Below are 21,084 nucleotides of genomic sequence, written 5' to 3' on the forward strand. Positions count from 1 at the left end.
TCACTTGTTTTGCCATCCAGCTTTTCATACTACAAGAGGATTGTGAAGACCACAGCAGTGTTTTTATACTTTCCTTCGTTAAATAAGATTAGGTTCAGGTGATCACCTAATCAGAAGCACATTAACGGGAACCTGTCACCAGAATTTGGTGGGACCGGTTTTCGGTCATATGGGCGTGGTTTTCGGGTGTTTGATTCACCCTTTCCTTACCCGCTGGCTGTATGCTGGCCGCAATATTGGATTGAAGTTCATGCTCTGTCCTCCGTAGTACACACCTGCGCAAGGCGCATGCGCACTAATGCTTTTCGGCTTTGCCCGCAGTTGGGCAAAGCATACTGCGCGTGCGCAAGGCAAGATTCCCTTGCGCAGGTGTGTACTATGGAGGACAGAGCATGAACTTTAATCCAATATTGCGGTCAGCATACAGCCAGCGGGTAAGGAAAGGGTGATCAAACACCCGAAAACCACGCCCATATGACCGAAAACCGGTCCCGACAAATTCTAGTGACAGGTTCCCTGAGGTGTACTCTGGTTGGAATTCAACTGACATTGGAACGGAATGGCTGTCAGACATGTAGAGAAGCGCAGTGGTCATAGAGAAGCTGATTTTTATAAAACTGTGCAGTGGTCTCTTCAATTTTTGCCAGAGCTGTATATATTGTACAATGCTTTATCATCATTCCACCAAACAAAAAGAATAAATGCGATCACAAAGACAAATATAAATAAACATGGTACCGCTGAAAACATCATCTTGTCCCTCAAAAATCAAGCTATCGTACAGCTCCATGAGCAGAAAAATAAAAAGTTATAGCACTCAGAATACAGCAAATAATTTTTTTAAAATAGTTTTTATTCTGTAAAAGCACCAAAACATAAAAAACTATATAAATGTGATATCACCGTAATCGCACTGACCAAAAGAATAAAGCTGCCGTATCAATTTTATCAAATGTGAAACTACATTTAAAAAAAAACAATTCCTGAATTGCTGGTTTTTGTTCATTCTGCCTCCCAAAAATTGGAATAGAAAGCAATGAAAAAATGTCACGTGCCTGAAAATGGTACCAATAAAAACAGCAATTTGTCCCTCAAAAAACACACCCTCATATGACTGTCGGCAGAAATATGGAAAAATGATAGCGGTCTAAATATGGTGATGCAAAAACTACTTTTTGAAAAAAAAGCGTCTTTTAGGCTACATCCCCACGGTCAATAATCGGCAGCGCTTTGGACGCAGCACTTGTCCGTTGCATCCAAAGCGCTGCCGGCTTTTGAACGCAGGTGATTCCGCATATGCTCATTGAACTGTGCGGAATCACCGCGTCTAATACATTGTATGGGTTAAATTTGCATCTCTGCAAGATAAATAGATATGCTATGGTCTGGAAAGACGCGCCGCATGTCCCTCTCCGCAGGTAAGCCGCAGGCGTCAGTGCACGAATAGTGGACATTGGATTTCTTGAAATCCCATCCACTATGCGGTAACATCTCGAAGCTGCAAGTTGGATGCTGCGGATGTATGCAGCATCCAACCAGCAGCGTTTACGGATTGTGGGAACATACCCTTAGTGTATGTGACAGCAGCCAAACAAAAAAATCTAAATCTGGTATCGCTGTAATCACACTGCCCAAAGAATAATCTCATCTAATTACTTATACCATATAAGGAATGTCGTAAAAAATAAAAACTATTTTTCAAAAATTGAAATATAAAAACAGGCGCAAAAGATGGCTACTAGCAAGGGGAGAGTACAGCTGAAAACAGGACAATACCACAAATTTGTCAAAATACTAGACACATATATTACTATATTATTTGTGCTATCAATACCCTTTCCACTTCATAGAAAAAAAATGTAAATATATTTAATAGAAATACCATTAATAAAACATAAGACCACCCCAATAAAACTGGATCGACAAATTGCATTAGACAGCATACAAATTAACATAATGTCCCCCAGGTTTTGGGTATATAGTCCGAGTAGTCCAAATGCTTGTAGATACAAAAAGTTTCAAATCCCGCAGAGCTACAAGTCAAAATGAATAAGGTGCATAGTGCTAGCGCTTACCTTCTTGTAGGCGATGTCAACAGTCTCAATAAAGAAGTTACCGTTGCAGTCCTCTTCCGTAGGCATTGTTTTCGCAGTTCTGGAAAGAAAAAGTAAAAGCTCTCTTCAGGAGTGTATTCCCGGCCGGTGACATACACTCCCCCAGGCTTCCTTACTGATGGTGCACGAACGTGATGGACACGCGATCAAGGTCTGTAGGGCAGCAGACACCCAGCAGGATCTTGCATGATGTAGGTTGTCACGTGCCCAACAGAGGTAAGAAGCGCTGTAAGGACCAGTTGATAGCTAAGAGTGTTGATAGCGCAAACGATATTGTAATATAAAAACTATTTTTGACCTGCTGTTTTGTTCATTCTGCCTCCCACGAATTGCAGCAAGGCTCAGCGGACATTTATCCTGCACTTTATGCTGAGCACTGACACCAAGGTTTCCATGTAAATTTCTGAAATACGTGATTCATACAGAATCCCGGAGGAAGTGTCCCTATAATGAGGCAGATGGAGGCACGGTGAACGCCGTCTGGCCTATGATTCAGCGTTGTCTGTCTTTTTAGGCGTGCATAAAAGTGCAGTCGGACACAGTTTTGTGCATTTCTGAAAAGATGGACACTGCTGAACAGAGGCCAGACAGAGCTCAGAGTAACTCTGCTGTCTCGTTATAGTGAATGGATCCCTTGGAGGTTTCATCTGAATCACATCATTCAGATATTTAGTTTGAAACTCCAATTTAAGTGCCTTGCATAGAGCACAGGTTAAATGTGATCCAAATATTATGTAAATTATCCCCAAAAATCAAGTCCCCACTAAAGTCCGTCATAAGTTAATGCAAATTTAGGGACTTCCATGTTACAGGCAGCACAAAACCTCTGGTAAAGTGAAATGGCTCCTCACCCTCTAAAAGATATTCGGCAAATTCTGCGTTTCCAAATTCAAATGCCCCCTCCCTTCTGATGCCTAGTGTGTCTAAACCACAAATAGCATCCACATGTTTGGCATTTCTGTAGCAATGAGAGCCTGCCTAATTTATGGGTGTTTATCTCCAGAAGCATGAGCTAGGCATAAGGTACTGGTCACTACAGTGTACTGGTCACTACAATGTACTGTTCACTACAACGGCAATTTGCAATTTTCACTCCGCAACATCCAACACTGTGCGTTTCTGGAAAACACCCATAGTCACGATACCTGTAGATAAATTCCCAAAGGGATATAATTTCCAAAATGGGATCGCTTGAGGGGGGATTCTGCTTTTCTAGCACTTAGGGATTCTGTATATGGAGTCTGCATACTACTTTATGAAAATCTGTGCTCCAGGAGGCACATAGCGATCTGTCCCTCCTGAGTCTCACCTTAAGGCTAAGCAGTACTGTACAGTCACACATGGGGTATTGCCACATTCAGTAGAAATTGTGGGTCAAATTATGTTGCTATTTTTTACCCACTTCTTGTGTAAAATGTAAAATCTGGAGCTAAAACAAAATTTTGGTGGTAAAAATGTATTGATTTTTCTTCACTGCCCAATGGTATAAAATTCTGTGACACACCCATGGTGTTAACCCATTACTTGCCAAATTTAAATTTTTACAAGTATGGATTTTTCAGAAAAGGGCGTCCCAATATTCAATTAAAAATGACAATGACATGATTTTCCTATTTTGAAAACATTCATTTTACAAACAACACAAAATATAGAACCTAATTATAAAAATTATAAAATCTTAGTTGCGAGAAGCTGAAGATTAGGCGTCCCAAAAAAAGGACATTGGTAGATAATGGGTTAATATGATCACTGCACCCCTAGATGAATTTGTTGATATGGCACTCCTTCCCTTCTGAGCTTTGCACTGTGCCTGAAAAGTATTTACCGATTTACATATAGGGTATTGGCACACTCAGGAAAAAATGGACCTCAGTTTGTTGTAAAAAATTCTATTAGCCTTTAGAAATATTAAAAAGTTAGGGCTAAAACAACATTTTAATGGTAAAAATTTAATTTATTCTTTCTTCACCACACAATGGTATAAAATTCTGTGAGGCATATGAGATTTTAATACGATCACTGCTCCCCTAGATTAATTAATTGGGGGGTGTAGTTTGTAAATTCACATATGGAGTGTTTCTATTGTTTTGGCACCTCAGGGGCTCTGCCAATGTGACATGTCACCCTCAAGCCATGCCAGCAAAATCTGAACTCCAATATGGCACTTCTTCCCTTCTGAGCTTGGCACTGTATCTCAAGAGTAGTTTTCTCCCACATATGGGCTATCAGCGTACTCAGGAGAAATTGCACAACAAATGGTATGGTGCAATTTCTTCTGTTACCCTTGTGAAAATAAAAAAAATTGGGGATAAGAACTTTTTTTGAGAATTTTTTATTGTTTTATTATCATTACTCAACGTTATAAACTTTTGTGAAGCACCTGGGGGTTGAATGTCCTCACCACACATATTAAATGCATTCCTTGAGGAGTCTAGTTTCCCGAAATTGGGTCACTTGTGGAGGGTTTCCACTTTTTAAGCACATCAGGGGCTCTTCAAACAGGACATAGTGTCTGCTATCGTTTACAGCAAATTTTACATTCAAAAAGTGAAATGACGTTCCTTCCCTTCTGAGCCCTGCTGTGCATGCAAACAGTAGTTTTCTCCCTCATATGTGATATCACCATACTCAGGAGAAATTGCATTGTACAATTTGTTGTGCAATTTATCCTTTTACCCTTATGAATATGCAAAATTTGGGGCAAAACATTTTTTTGTGGAGAAAATGTGATTTTTTTATTTTCATGACTCAACGTTATAAACTTCTGTGAAGCACCTGGAGGATCAAGGTGCTTACCACACATACTAAATACATTCCTTGAGGAGTCTAGTTTCCAAAATGGTGTCACTCGTGGGGATTTTCCACTGTTTAAGGGGCCCTCTCAACACGCCATGGTGTTCTCTAATTGTTCCAGGAAATTTTGCATTCAAAAAGTCAAATGGCGTTACTTCCCTTCCCAGCCTTGCCATGCACCCAAACAGTGGATTCCCCCAAGATATGAGTTACTGGCATACTAAGGAGAAATTTCACAACAAATTTTGGGATACATATTTTCCTGTTCCCTTGAGAAAAAAAAATTGGGTCTAAAGTAAAGGTTTTGTGAATAAAAGTTAAATGTTCATTTTTTCTTCCACATTCCAAAAATTACTGTGAAGCACCTGAAGTGTTAATAAACTTTTTGAATGTAATGTGGTTTTGAGTAGAGTTGAGTGAATGTTTCAAAATTTTGTTTGAATTACGATTGTAAAATTGCGAATATTGGATTTCTAATATTCGCCGAACATCATTAGAGTCAATGGGAGTAGAAATGAACAAATATGTTTGGAAATGATCGTCAAACATGAATTTGGCACGAATAGGGTACCAATAGGGCACAAATATGGCAAATTCTAATTTGGCGACCGTTTCTGAACATATTCGCTCAACTCTAGTTTTAAGTACCTTGATTGGTGCAGTTTTTAGAATGATGTGACTTTTGGGTAGTATCTGTCATATAGGCCCCTAAAAGTCACTTCAAATGTGATGTGGTCCCTAAAAAAATGCTTTTGTAAATTGTGTTGGAAAAATGAGAAATCGTTGATCAACTTTTAACCCTTAAAACTTCCTAATGAATAAAACATATTGCTTAAAAATTGTGCTGATGTGAAGCAGAAATGTGGGAAATGTTAATGATTTTGACATCTCTATCTGATTTAAGGGCATAAGAATTGCAAATGTTCCAAATTTTTGCCAGATTTACGTTTTTTTTTTCACAAATAAACGCAAGTCATATTGAAGACATTTTACCACTATCATGAAGTACAATATGTCACAAAAACAATCTCAGAATCATTGGGATCCATTGAGCGCCTGGTGGTCGGCGCTGATAGCAAGTCAGCAATTCTGCTACATACAGGTGATCTGATCATCGACTGTATGTAGCAGAGCCGATAGGGTTATGGCAGCTTCTAGTCTCCCCTGGAGACTATTGAAGCATGCCAAAAGTAGAAAAAAAAGAAAAAAGTTTTTAAAAATATAAAATAAATAAAAGTTCAAATCACCCCTCTTTCACCCCCTTAAAAATAAAGCAATAAAAAATCAATCATACACATATTTGGTATCGCCACGTTCAGAATCGCCCGATCAATATAAAAAAAGAATTAACCCGATTGCTAAACGGCGTAACGAAAAAAAATTAAAAAGTCAGAATTACGTTTACGTATTGCATTAAAATGCAATAACGAGTGATCAAAAGATCATATCTGTACCAGAATTGTATTATTTAAAACGTCAGCTAGGCTCACAAAAAATAAGCCCTCATCCAACCCAAGATCATGAAAAATAAAGACACAACTTGTATCGGAAAATGGCTAAATGTTTTTATTTTTAATAAACTTTGGAACTTTTTTCACCACTTAAATAAAAAAGAACTTAGACATGTTTGGTGTCTATGAATTCATAATGACCTGGAGAATCATAATAAGGCCGGCGTCACACTAGGCATAAGACAATACGGTCCGTTTTTTACAGCCGTAATACGCAGAAATGTTCCCAAAATAGTGATCCGTATGTCATCCGTAGGCAGGGTGTGGCAGCGTATTTTGCGCATGACATCCTCCGTATGTAATCCGTATGGCATCCGTACTGCGATATTTTCTCGCAGGCTTGCAAAACCGACATCTAATGGATTTATGTGCTCAAATGTTCGTTAAAACATATATACAGTATATATATCTATATACAGTCATATGAAAAAGTTTGGGCACCCCTATTAATCTTAAGCTTAATGTTTTATAAAAATGTTTTTTTTTTGCAACAGCTATTTCAGTTTCATATATCTAATAACTGTTGGACACAGTAATGTTTCTGCCTTGAAATTAGGTTTATTGTACTAACAGAAAATGTGCAATCTGCATTCAAACAAAATTTGACAGGTGCATAAGTATGGGCACCCTTATCATTTTCTTGTTTTAAATACTCCTACCTACTTTTTACTGACTTACTAAAGCACTTTTTTTGGTTTTGTAACCTCATTGAGCTTTGAACTTCATAGCTAGGTGTATGCAATCATGAGAAAAGCTACTTAAAGTGGCCACTTGCAAGTTGTTCTCCTGTTTGAATCTCCTCCGAAGAGTGGCATCATGGGCTCCTCAAAACAACTGTCAAATGATCTGAAAACAAAGATTATTCAACATAGTTGTTCAGGGGAAGGATACAAAAAGCTGTCTCAGAGATTTAACCTGTCAATTTCCACTGTGAGGAACATAGTAAGGAAATAGAAGAACACAGGTACAGTTCTTGTTAAGGTCAGAAGTGGCAGGCCAAGAAAAACATCAGAAAGGCAGAGAAGAAGAATGGTGAGATCAGTCAAGGACAATCCTCAGGCCACCTCCAGAGATCTGCAGCATCAACTTGCTGCAGATGGTGTCACTGTGCATCGGTCAACTATACAACGCACTTTGCACAAGGAGAAGCTGTATGGGAGAGTGATGTGAAAGAAGCCGTTTCTGAAAGCACGTCACAAACAGAGTCGGCTGAGGTATGCAAAAGCACATTTGGAGAAGCCAATTTCTTTTTAGAAGAAGGTCCTGTGGACTCATGAAACCAAGATTGAGTTGTTTGGTAATACAAAAAGGCATTATGCATGGCGGCAAAAAAACACAGTGCGTTGTATAGTTGACCGATGCACAGTGACACCATCTGCAGCAAGTTGATGCTGCAGCTCTCTGGAGATGGTCTGAGGATTGTCCTTGACTGATCTCACCATTCTTCTTCTCTGCCTTTCTGATGTTTTTCTTGGCCTGCCACTTCTGGCCTTAACAAGAACTGTACCTGTGTTCTTCCATTTCCTTACTATGTTCCTCACAGTGGAAATTGACAGGTTAAATCTCTGAGACAGCTTTTTGTATCCTTCCCCTGAACAACTATGTTGAATAATCTTTGTTTTCAGATCATTTGACAGTTGTTTTGAGGAGCCCATGATGCCACTCTTCAGAGGAGATTCAAACAGGAGAACAACTTGCAAGTGGCCACTTTAAGTAGCTTTTCTCATGATTGCATACACCTAGCTATGAAGTTCAAAACTCAATGAGGTTACAAAACCAAAAAAAGTGCTTTAGTAAGTCAGTAAAAAGTAGGTAGGAGTATTTAAAACAAGAAAATGATAAGGGTGCCCATACTTATGCACCTGTCAAATTTTGTTTGAATGCAGATTGCACATTTTCTGTTAGTACAATAAACCTCATTTCAAGGCAGAAACATTACTGTGTCCAACAGTTATTAGATATATGAAACTGAAATAGCTGTTGCAAAATAAAACATTTTTATAAAACATTAAGCTTAAGATTAATAGGGGTGCCCAAACTTTTTTTTATATATATATACACTCACCGGCCACTTTATTAGGTACACCATGCTAGTAACGGGTTGGACCCCCTTTTGCCTTCAGAACTGCCTCAATTCTTCGTGGCATAGATTCAACAAGGTGCTGGAAGCATTCCTCAGAGATTTTGGTCCATATTGACATGATGGCATCACACAGTTGCCGCAGATTTGTCGGCTGCACATCCCAAAGATGCTCCATACAAGGCAGGATGGATCCATGCTTTCATGTTGTTTACGCCAAATTCTGACCCTACCATCCGAATGTCGCAGCAGAAATCGAGACTCATCAGACCAAGCAACGTTTTTCCAATCTTCTACTGTCCAATTTCGATGAGCTTGTACAAATTGTAGCCTCAGTTTCCTGTTCTTAGCTGAAAGGAGTGGTACCCGGTGTGGTCTTCTGCTGCTGTAGCCCATCTGCCTCAAAGTTCGACGCACTGTGCGTTCAGAGATGCTCTTAGGCGTACCTTGGTTGTAACGGGTGGCGATTTGAGTCACTGTTGCCTTTCTATCAGCTCGAACCAGTCTGCCCATTCTCCTCTGACCTCTGGCATCAACAAGGCATTTCCGCCCACAGAACTGCCGCTCACTGGATTTTTTTTCTTTTTCGGACCATTCTCTGTAAACCCTAGAGATGGTTGTGCGTGAAAATCCCAGTAGATCAGCAGTTTCTGAAATACTCAGACCAGCCCTTCTGGCACCAACACCCATGCCACGTTCAAAGGCACTCAAATCACCTTTCTTCCCCATACTGATGCTCGGTTTGAACTGCAGGAGATTGTCTTGACCATGTCTACATGCCTAAATGCACTGAGTTGCCGCCATGTGATTGGCTGATTAGAAATTAAGTGTTAACAAGAAGTTGGACAGGTGTACCTAATAAAGTGGCCGGTGGGTGTATATATATATATATATATATATATATATATATATATATATATATATATGTCATTGAGACATATATATATATATATATATATATATATATATTCTGTATTTATATTTAATTCAGCGCAAGATATGTGAAAAGCCGGTAATTCAATTGCCGGCTTTTTCTTTCTCCTTCCCAAACCCGACAGGATATGAGACATGGTTTACATACAGTAAACCATCTCATATCCCTTTTTTTTTGCATATTCCACACTACTAATGTTAGTAGTGTGTATGTGCAAAACAGTCCATGATTATTGGCCCCCCTGACTACAAACATCTGCCCCCAGCCACCCCAGAAAAGGCACATCTGTAAGCTGCACCTATTCTGGCACTTGGCCTCTCTCTTCCCATTCCCGTGTAGTGGTGGGATATGGGGTAATGAAGGGTTAATGTCACCTTGCTATTGTAAGGTGACATTAAGCCAGATTAATAATGGAGAGGCGTCAATTATGACACCTATCCATTATTAATCCAATAGTACGAAATGGTTAATAAAACACACACATTTTTTAAAAGTATTTTAATGAAATAAAGACACAGGTTGTTGTAATATTTTATTATACTGGTAATCCACCTGATGACCCTCGTCCTGTAACAAAGGAAAAATAAAAACTCAACAATATCTCATACCTTCCGTCGCTCAGGTTAAGTCCCACGAAGTAAATCCACCTGAAGGGGTTAAATCATTTTACAGCCAGGAGCTGTGCTGAAGCAGTGCTCCTGGCTGTAAAAACCCCGGGAATGAATGGAGTGCAGGGGAATGACCTGTAGTTGCCTTGAGATGCGGTGAGGCGCCCTCTGCTGGATGTCCTCATATGAACTCGAGCGTGGGAACTTTTACCATGTTCCAGTTCATGAGGACATCCAGCAGAGGGCGCCAATTTTTTCCGCTATTTAACCCTTTATTTTACAAGCTACAGTGCCCAAATTTTGCACATACTCACTACTAACATTAGTAGTGTGGAATATGCAAAAAAAAAAGGGATATGAGATGGTTTACTGTATGTAAACCATGTCTCATATCATGTCGGGTTTGTGAAGGAGAAATGAAAAGCCGGCAATTGAATTACCGGCTTTTCTATAGAACACTGCTGCGCATTTCTCGCAAGTCACACTGCTGGTCCGTGTGTAATCCGTATTTTTCTTGCCCCCATAGACTTTCATTGGTGATTTTTTTTGCGCAATACGGTGACAAACGCAGCATGCTGCGATTTTTTACGGCCGTAGAAGACCGTATAATACGGATCCGTAAAATACGGCTGATAGGAGCTGGGCCATAGAGAATCATTGGGCCGTGTGTTATGCGTATTTTACGGGTGTATTTTCTGCGCTTATACGTCCATAAAACTCGCCAGTGTGACGCCGGCCTGACAGGTCAGTTTTAGCATTTAGTGAACATAGTAAAAAAGCAAAACATAACAATTGTGGAATTGCACTCTTTTTTTTTTGCAATTTCACCGCACTTGCAATTTTTTTTCCCATTTTCCAGTACACGGTATGTTAAAACCAATGGAGTCAATCAAAAGTACAACTTGTCCCGCAAAGGGGGGGGCGTGGCTTAGGCGCAGGTGATGTACGTGCGATCTCCTGAGGTAACCCTCTAACTCAACATATAATGAGACTTTTTTGAAAATTTTTGCTTCCATTCATATTTACTTTTATTCAGAAATTTATTGTGCACATTTTGAGACATTATTCACCTTAATCGGATAATCCTTGGATTGTTTATCCTGTTTTGAAGATGACAGACTTAAAATGGCGTCATCAAACGGCTTGTCCCTGTGAGTGACTAATTTTCTGAGGTAAAATATACTACAGGACTACAATTTTTCTTTTTAAACGTTGTGTTTTTTTATTTTTTAAATATATTTGTGTGGATTTATGACATTTTTAAAACAATTCTTGCTTTTAGTTCCTTTTTTCTGGTTCACCTGTTTTACCTGGTGTCTGTGAGGTCGCTATTATTACCTCAGTAACCTCTATTGCTCTGCTGAAGACATTGTGTTAATTTCTATTAATAACACCACTGGAGGGCTTTTTTTTGAGGGGGTTGCCCCTGGCCATCTGGGGGGGGGGGGGTTACCCTTTTTTTTAATCAAATTTGTACCAGGCACATCATCTTTGAGGGCCCTGTCACGGCCTGTCATAAGCACTGGTGGTCCAGCATTTATTTCCCTCAGTGACGTCACCGCTAATCAGGCAATGTGACAGACTACCAAGAAACACCTCCCTGGACCTTCATTGGGTGTGCCCCTACCCAACCGGGGTTTTTTTTACTACGTTTGGACCTGGCACACCGAGGATGAGGATTAGGTCAGGGTCTGCTCCAGGCGCCATCTTCCTTCATCTCCGTGACGTTACCGCTGGTCGGGCGGTGTCACAAACCACAACGGAACACCTCCCTGGACCTTCCTTGGGTGTGCCCCTACCCTACCTGGGGGTTTGCCCCCTTTTAACTGTATTTGCACCTAGCACACCGGGGTGAAGCTTCTACTACGGGCCGCTCCAGGCACCATCTTCCTCCCCTTCAGTGATGTCATCGCTGCTTGCGATATTCTAGTAAGTGCTCAAATTGCTTCGGGACCACTTCAGATGACTTCCTTGGTGTTGCCCCTTGTGAACCGGAGGGTCTGGGATCTATATTGCTTCTGTTTTCATTGGGCACACCGCCTGGGAAGATCCTGTCAAGGACCGTTGTTTCCATCTACTGGAGGCTGCAGAAGATTACAGCTGCTCTGTCTGCAAAATATTGATTGATTGCTTGCTTGGTTTCATTGAGGGTGGGGAAGGGGTGGGTATTTTAATAGCAGTTACTTCTAATAAAGTCGGAGTTTTTTGTGATTAATATAATAATCATAAAATATATATAAAAACAATAGATTAACTGAATATATTAAATACAATACAGATCAAATTAATACACATAAATAATAATAATTATATAAAGCTTATAACAAATTTGTATTGTATATTTATATATCTACCTATTTACATATTAGGTATTGTTTTGCTTTGGTTGGCACTTGCTCCCTCGGTCCTCCTTTTGGGGGTGGCGCTGTAATTGCCTAGTCAATTGGTACTCATCTGAGCACATTGTGGTGGGACCTTGTCTTACCTTCAATCACTTTTTTATAATACCGCTGGACACCATGAGTCATCTCACCTCTAAATTGCCTATGGCTAAATCTTCCGGTTCTTCTAGAGCTCAAAAACAAAATAAGGACCCACAGGCTAATCGTGGTTCTTCAAGGGACTCGGTTAATTTGCTGAGTCCAGTTAAGTCTCGTTCTCCTATTGAGAGAGAGCTCGCACAGTCCTCTATCAATGCCCTCTCTCATTCCGCGTCCACGCCTAAAGCTTGCTTAGCAGAGCTCGGTGTGGAACTTCCCTCTTCACTCATTCCTACAGAGACCATGGACCTTTCTTCCTCTTCATAGAGGAAGGGTTCCTCGAGTTGGGGGGAAACGCAGTCCTCCATTACCAATTCTTCGGAAGAGGACTCTACTAATTACTCTCCCAATCCTAGTCCAAAAAATTCCAAGCCAAGGACCGAGGAACCATCTGTATCTTCCCTGTCTTGTACCTTTCATGATGCAATGTCGCTTGAGGCGTGTATGAATACTCTGGTTGATAAACTTAGCGCCAGATTGCATCTTGATATGGACAACCAGACAAAAATATTTCAGGAGACTCTCGAGTTTTTCACTTCTCGGTTGGATAACCATGAAGTTAGACTGGGAGAATTGGAAAAGACACATGCACTGTCCCTAAAGGAACAGTCTGACTCTAAGTCAGAGATTAGTGAGTTGAAGCTTAAGTTGGCAGATCCCGTCATAACATTAAAATTAGAGGTATATCTGAAGATATCTCACCCGTTAAGCTTCCTGAGTTTGTTAAGGGGATTTTTAGGAGGATTATTCCCACTCTTTCGGATACGGATCTCATTATAGATCGTATCCATCATCTTCCTAAGCCTCCTTCTGTCCCTAAAGACCTCCCTAGAGATGTTATCATGAAAATTCACTTTTATCATATTAAAGAGAAAATACAAAACCTGGTCAAAATTAAAGGAGGATTCCCGGAACCCTATCACCATCTTAAGTTGTTTGCTGACCTGTCCAAAGCAACTATTGAGGGTCGGAGGCACTTTAGATCATTCAGCTCCGTTCTGAGAGAGAAAGGCATTCCTTATAAGTGGGGTTTTCCTCAGAGGCTCATCTTTAATTATAGGGGGAAAAATGCAGTTTTTCTTACACCTGAGGAGGGTCTCCTATTTTTGAAATCCCACTGTGTTATTTCTTCCATTCCTGCATCTACTTCCACAGGTCCAGACCATGTAACTTGAGCTCAATTTGTCATTTTCTGATTTGCTTACCTGGATTTTCTAATATTGAATGATATTGTGCTTCTATTATTCATTTGTTTAATCTTAAATATTTGTTATTGGTACTAATGAGGATCTCCTTGGCCTTGCGCTGCACGGACTATTCCCCCGGTACAAGAAGGAGAGCCATTTTATTGGTTTCCCTCTAGTGTAAAGTTTAAAGTTTGTACTTTTCTTTGTCTATTTAGTCTTGGTAGTGATTTCTTTTTCTTGTTACTTTCCAGCCAGTGATTGCGTACTAACGCCAATTTTTTCTTTCTTTTTTCTCTCATGGTGCTTAGTTTGGTTACCTATAATGTGAGGGGTCTTAATAGCCCGAGTAGACGTTTTTCCTTCAGAGGGAAATTAATAAATCTGTTGTGGATGTGGTGTGCCTGCAAGAGACTAAATTTAAGATAAATAATCATCCTGCATTTGCCCTAAAAAATTACCCACATTTTTGAAGCCTCGGGTCCCTCTAAAGGGGCACGCGTTATGACCCTGATCAGAGACTCCTTGTCGTTTGAACTATTGGAGGAATTGGTTGATGTGAATGGTCATTTTCATGTCCTTGTTTGCAAGTTAAATTCCTAAATTTACACAATTGTAAATATTTATGCTCCTAATAAGGGTCAAATTAAATTTTTAGATAAGTTGCTGAAAAAAATTGAACCACTTAAAAAAAGGATTCTTTTACTTTTAGGAGACTTTAATTTGGTCCCTGATAATATACTTGATGCCTCATCCTCAAATAGGCTTAACTTCCCCTCCTTAAATAATTTTCTTTTTACTCACTTTATGACATCTTTAGATGTTTAAACTCCACTTCAAGGGAATACACGTATTTTTCTGACTCCCATTTGTCAGCTTCTCGCATTGATCTGATATTATCAGATGTGTTTTCCCACCCTAGATTTTCCTCTATATCCATTGGTAATAAATCCATTTCGGATCATGCCCCTGTCATTGCCAAATTGATTGAAGGTCACTCTATTAATAATCAGCCGTTGTGGAAGTGTAATGTTTCTATTTTTCAAAATCCTACATACCATGAGGAAATTTCTAGATCTCTTAACCTTTATTTTTCTGAGAATGTGTATGACCCTTCCAAGCCATTCCTCCAGTGGAATGCGCACAAGCGGTTCTACGTGGCACTCTCATTCATACTTCCTCCCGTATTAAAAATTTTAACCGCCAAAAGATTAAACGTTTACAAGCCTTGATTAAAGAGAAGGAGTTGGAGCTGGCATTGGCCAATAGCCCAACCCCTTGTTCCAAAACTTTGACTGATTTATCCCATCTTAGCAATGAATTGAGTGCCACAATTTTTTCATTTTATGACTCTGCGGTCAAACAATCAAAACTCAATCATTATATGTCCCTTAACAAGCCCACTCGTTTTATGTTCAATAAAATTAAAAAGGTTAGAATACATAACCAAATCGACAAGATCATTTCTGTTTGGTTTTGTCCACGTATTAGACATTTTTGGGATGAAATCTCTTCTCTTATTTCTATTATATTATCTGCTTTTAGTTTCTAAGAATGCTATTGCTTTTTTTTGGAAATCTTCTAAAGTACCCTCTTCGCAAGAAATTATTGACATACTGGCTTTGCATAAATCCTATGAACAAAAATTGGCATTACTGAATGGCTGCTTTCCTTCCTTTTTGAAAAAATGGTCTTGCTGGCTGGAAATATTTCCATAAGAATTTACTGTATTTATTGTTTTGCTATTTTATTTTATTATATTTTTACTTTTATGCTTCATAAATTCATAAATGTTTCATGTCATTGCATTTATGTTAACCTTGCTCTCTCTATGTCTTGTTTTGGTTGAAAATGTTAATAAAGTTGTTTGGAAAAACAGCTTGTCCCGCAAAAAACAATCCCTCACATGGCCATATTGACAGAAAAATTAAAAAGATGTGGTTCTGGGAAGAAGGGGAGCAACAAACGAAAACGCAAAAACGAAAATACCTCCAGGGTTTAATTTTTGTTCCTTGTCCATCTTTTATCCTATCCCTCTTGTCATTCTCTTTTTTCAGGTTTATGCATTCCTGGCATTAGCGGTGTTCCACTCTGCTGTTCTTCTCAGTCCTACTATGTTCTTAGGACCTTATCCCCTTAAGTTCTGCTTGAACTGGGTGTAGAGGACTCTTACACTTTCATATAGTATAGAATTTGACCACAATGGACTCCTTCTGTATTTGCGACTATGATTTTGATTGTTAGAGGGTATATGTTTTACTGTTATTTGTATGTTAAAATTCCTTAAAAAAATCATGAATTTTAAAAAAAAGTATATAATGCTGAAGCATCGTAACTTAAAATTCTTCTTTTGTCATTCCTGATTTGTTCCTCCTGAATATTTATGAGTATATTGACAATTAGGGGCTAATCTCCCCCTGCCAAACAGATTTGACTCTATTGATCTATCACTGATGGGCCACCCCTCCAAATGGCAAAACATGCTTGTCAACTTATTCATATATTTCTAGGAGGAAAAGCACAATGCATAGTTCTAAAAATTTTTGCTGAAGATGTTTGCTTTTTTTCATGTGTTATACAAGTATTTACTGAAGGGTCTGATCCCACTGACATGATTTCTCATTTTTGTCATTGAAATGTTTTAGGATTTAAAATGTTTTTAGTGCTGTAAATTTTTGTTGATATAAATGTAAGAAAGAAAACTTAAACAAGGCAAACCTACTCTTTCAATTGTTTTCACAATTTTACAAAAGTATAAATATTTTTTTAGCATTTGTTTGTAATATAGTGGTATAAGTTATAAGTTTCTTTAGGACTGTTCAGCAGAACACCAAAATCTTAAAGGGGTAGTCAAACCTTAACCTACAAGTCTGCAGTTAAGGTACCTTCACACTCAGCAACTTTGCAACGAGAACGAAAATGATCCGTGACGTTGCAGCGTCCTGGATAGCGATCTCGTTGTGTTTGACACGCAGCAGCGATCTGGATCCCGCTGTGATATCGCTGGTCGGAGCTAGAAGTCCAGAACTTTATTTCGTCGCTGATCACCCGCTGTCATCGCTGGATCGGCGTGTGTGACGCCGATCCAGCGATGTGTTCACTTGTAACTAGGGTAAATATCGGGTTACTAAGCGCAGGGCCACGCTTAGTAACCCGATATTTACCCTGGTTACCATTGTAAAAGTAAAAAAAAAAACAGTACATACTCACATTCTGATGTCTGTCACGTCCCCCGGTGTCCACAGGGTTACGCTCTGCTGCCGAGAGCTTCCTGCACTGACTGTGTCAGCGCCGGCCGTAAGGCAGAGCACAGCGGTGACGTCACTGCTGTTGCCGGCGCTGACACATTCAGTGCAGGAAGCTCTTGGCAGCAGCGTGTAACCCTGTGGACGCCGGGGGACGTGACAGACATCAGAATGTGAGTATGTACTGTTTTTTTTTTAACTTTTACAATGGTAACCAGGGTAAATATCGGGTTACTAAGCACGGCCCTGTGCTTAGTAACCCGATGTTTACCCGGGTGCTGCAGGGGGACTTCGGCATCGTTGAAGACAGTTTCAACGATGACGAAGTCGTTTCCCTGATCGTTGGTCGCTGGAGAGAGCTGTCTGTGTGACAGCTCCCCAGCGACCACACAACGACTTACCAACGATCACGGCCAGGCCGTATCGCTGGTCGTGATCGTTGGTAAGTCGTTTAGTGTAACGGTACCCTTACTCTATGTGACTGCTGACTTATGAATCCTCCCATCATGCGGTGAAGGTGCCAGGAGCCATATTACAGCTAAACACATGTATTGAGTGAGGCCGCTCCCATCTAGTAGGACATTGAAAGTATGCAACATGCATTCTCAAAACCTGACACATGGCGGACAGCTCCCACAACCGAAAAATCATCACAGTGCGCAGTGAGTGAAATGTGAGGATTCACAAATCTGCAGTCACATAGAGTGATTGCAGACTTGTAGGTTAACACTGCACAGCCCCTTTAACTATATTTGAAAAATTTACACTCTTGATACAAAAAATATTAGATTCACTGTAAATGCATTAACCTTTAGCTTAATGTATATTTATTTTTTTATTATATTTTTATTTTTTAGATGCCGCTGCTAGAAAAAAAACTTCAAGTTGAGCTCTCTCTTACATCAAGAGTTGTTGCTTGCCGTTTTCCTTTTCCAAATTGGATCCCAGACCACATTTCAGGTCATGGAATAGACACCGTATGGGTTTATGACATGAAGATATTGGATGAAAGCAGTATTACAGGATCGGAGCGCAAATTAAAAAACATGGAAGAACTGAACAAATAGACACACTATTGTATTAAACTGAAACTGTCAGTAGTATGTCACACCTTAAACTATTTGTATGCTCATGCTTTTTCAAAGACAAGTCCAGCAATACCTTTACATGTTTCTGAGATGTCAGCAACCGGCTAAGTGATAAGTTATAGATCAGCGGAGGTCAGATTGTTGGAACCTCTATTGAATGGTGGAATGGGGTCCTATTATCCTTGTTAAAATTGAGTGCCCAGACTCCATGCTTTCTCTATGGGACTGCTCAGCACTCAGCTTTGTCTTATAAAAAATGAATAGACAGGCAATCAAACATGCCTATTTCCGATCTATTCTAAGGTGAAATCATGATCATTCTGCTGATTGGTGGGACTGAACTGGTGGGATTAATAAGTTATCACCTGTTCGTTGAATAGGTGATGACAACTTCTTTTTGAGGGACAACCCCTTTAAATGCCCAATCCTTTTGGGGTTAGCAGGGTTGTGGAGTAGGTTATCCAAACCTCCACTCTGACTTCAACTCCTGACTCCCTCATAAATGGCTCTTGTTTAAGTGATACATTTACTGTAGTAAAACGGTAACATCAGTGTGACGCTAGTCACTTCTAACGGCTAAGCCGTGAGTCATAGTGTTCAGGGAGTCCAAGCTCAGAAGCCAGGAGGGTACAGTACAGACCAAAAGTTTGGACACACCTCATTTAAAGATTTTTCTGTATTTTCATGACCATGAAAATTGTACATTCACACTGAAGGCATCAAAACTATGAATCAACACATGTGGAATTATATACTTAACAAAAAACTGTGAAACAACTGAAATTATGTCTTATATTCTAGGTTCTTCAAAGTAGCCACCTTTTGTTTTGATGACTGCTTTGCACACTCTTGGCATTCTCTTGATAAGCTTCAAGAGGTAGGCACCGGGAATGGTCTTCCAACAATCTTGAAGGAGTTCCCAGAGATGCTTAGCACTTGTTGGCCAGCTCACCCTAGACCATCTTGATTGGGTTCAGGTCTGGTGACTGTGGAGGCCAGGTCATCTGATGTAGCACCCCATCACTCTCCTTCTTGGTCAAATAGCCCTTACACAGCCTGGTGGTGTGTTTGGGGCCATTGTCCTGTTGAAAAATAAATGATGGTCCAACTAAACGCAAATCGGATGGAATAGCATGCCGCTGCAAGATGCTGTGGTAGCCATGCTGATTCAGTATGCCTTCAATTTTGAATAAATCCCCAACAGTGTCACCAGCAAAGCACCCCCACACCATCACACCTCCTCCTCCATGCTTCTGTCACGGGAAGACAAGGAGGGCGAGAGCTAATAGCCCGGGCCCCTGCATTTCCCTCAGACTAGGGAAACCTTGTCTGACCCTCTACCTGAAGTTTACACTGAAGGTGTGCATGTTCAGGCCTCCTCCCTCACCCTGACTCCTGATTCAGCCCTAGACTGAACACCACCGCCCACCACCCAGTGAATGCAATAGACCAATACCCAGAGTAATAACAAACAAGGATAAAGGAAAATATACACCACGCCGCAGTCAATCAGGAATACACTATAAATGTGCAGGGCAAAATAAATACAAATATAGGAAGGTGTAAACAAGACAAAGGAAAATACACCATCAGCAACGATTCTCCACCAACCTGCTCTCCACTCCGGACCGAGATAACTAAGGATAAGACAGAAGCTATAATCGGCGATGCCCAAAGATCAGGAGAACCATTTAAAGGAAATGGGCATGGCCCAGCTTCCAATCTGAGGATCAGATAAATTAACCCCGGAGCAGCCAGACGAAAACTAGCCGACGCCAATGAGCAAACAGAGGTCAAACGCAGAATTACCGCTGTCTGTCAGACGACCTGGTCTGAACAGTGTCCGACATGACAGCTTCACGGTGGGAACCAGGCATGTAGAGTCCATCTGTTCACCTTTTCTGCGTCGCACAAAGACACGGTGGTTGGAACCAAAGATCTCAAATTTTGGACTCATCAGACCAAAACACAGATTTCCACAGGTCTAATGTCCATTCCTTGTGTTCTTTAGCCCAAACAAGTCTCTTCTGCTTGTTGCCTGTCCTTAGCAGTGGTTTCCTAGCAGCTATTTTACCTTGAAGGCCTGCTGCACAAAGTCTCCTCTTAACAGTTGTTGTAGAGATGTGTCTGCTGCTAGAACTCTGTGTGGCATTGACCTGGTCTCTCATCTGAGCTGCTGTTAACCTGCGATTTCTGAGGTTGGTGACTTGGATAAACTTATCCTCAGAAGCAGAGGTGACTCTTGGTCTTCCTTTCCTGTGGCGGTCCTCATGTGAGCCAGTTTCTTTGTAGCACTTGATAGTTTTTGCCACTGCACTTGGGGACTCTTTCAAAGTTTTCCCAATTTTTCGGACTGACTGACCTTCATTTCTTAAAGTAATGATGGCCACAAGTTTTTCTTAGCTGCTTTTTTCTTGCCATAATACAAATTCTAACAGTCTATTCAGTAGGACTATCAGCTGTGTATCCACCAGACTTCTGCACAACACAGCTGATGATCCCAACCCCATGGCAAGAAATCCCACTTATTAAACCTGACAGGGCACACCTGTGAAGTGAAAACCATTCCCGGTGACTACCTCTTGAAGCTCATCAAGAGAATGCCAAGAGTGTGCAAAGCAGTCATCAAAGCAAAAGGTGGCTACTATGAAGAACCTAGAATATAAGACGTAATTTCAGTTGTGTCATGCTTTTTTGTTAAGTATATAATTCCACGTGTTAATTCATAGTTTTGATGCCTTCAGTGTGAATGTACAATTTTCATAGTCCTGAAAATACAGAAAAATCTTTAAATGAGAAGGTGTGTCCAAACTTTTGGTCTGTACTGTACGTCATAAACAGAAAGAAGAGACAAAAGCATTGTCAGGTAATGTTCCGAGGTCAGAGTATCGAGAGTATAACGGATCAGAACTGAAGGGGTTAAACACGCGGCTGGTCAGAACGAAGTCAAAAGTTAGGCAACAGATCAATCATATAGAACTCAAGGC

The 21,084-nt window shown here is 40.3% G+C and overlaps 1 protein-coding gene across 2 annotated transcripts in view; it reads left to right on the forward strand.

Moving 5' to 3' along the window:
* Positions 1-18,785, forward strand: part of ATPSCKMT (ATP synthase c subunit lysine N-methyltransferase) — a 764,992-nt gene extending 746,207 nt beyond the window's left edge. For both annotated transcript variants that reach the window (XM_077269466.1, XM_077269467.1), the window contains exon 5: positions 17,867-18,785. In XM_077269466.1, the coding sequence (XP_077125581.1) occupies positions 17,867-18,076 (210 nt within the window). In that variant the 3' untranslated portion in view covers positions 18,077-18,785. The remainder of the gene's footprint in view (positions 1-17,866) is intronic.
* Positions 18,786-21,084: the final 2,299 nt, after the last annotated feature.

This window comes from Ranitomeya variabilis, chromosome 6 (genome assembly GCF_051348905.1).
Source record: "Ranitomeya variabilis isolate aRanVar5 chromosome 6, aRanVar5.hap1, whole genome shotgun sequence".
NCBI classification, from domain to species: Eukaryota; Metazoa; Chordata; class Amphibia; order Anura; family Dendrobatidae; genus Ranitomeya; species Ranitomeya variabilis.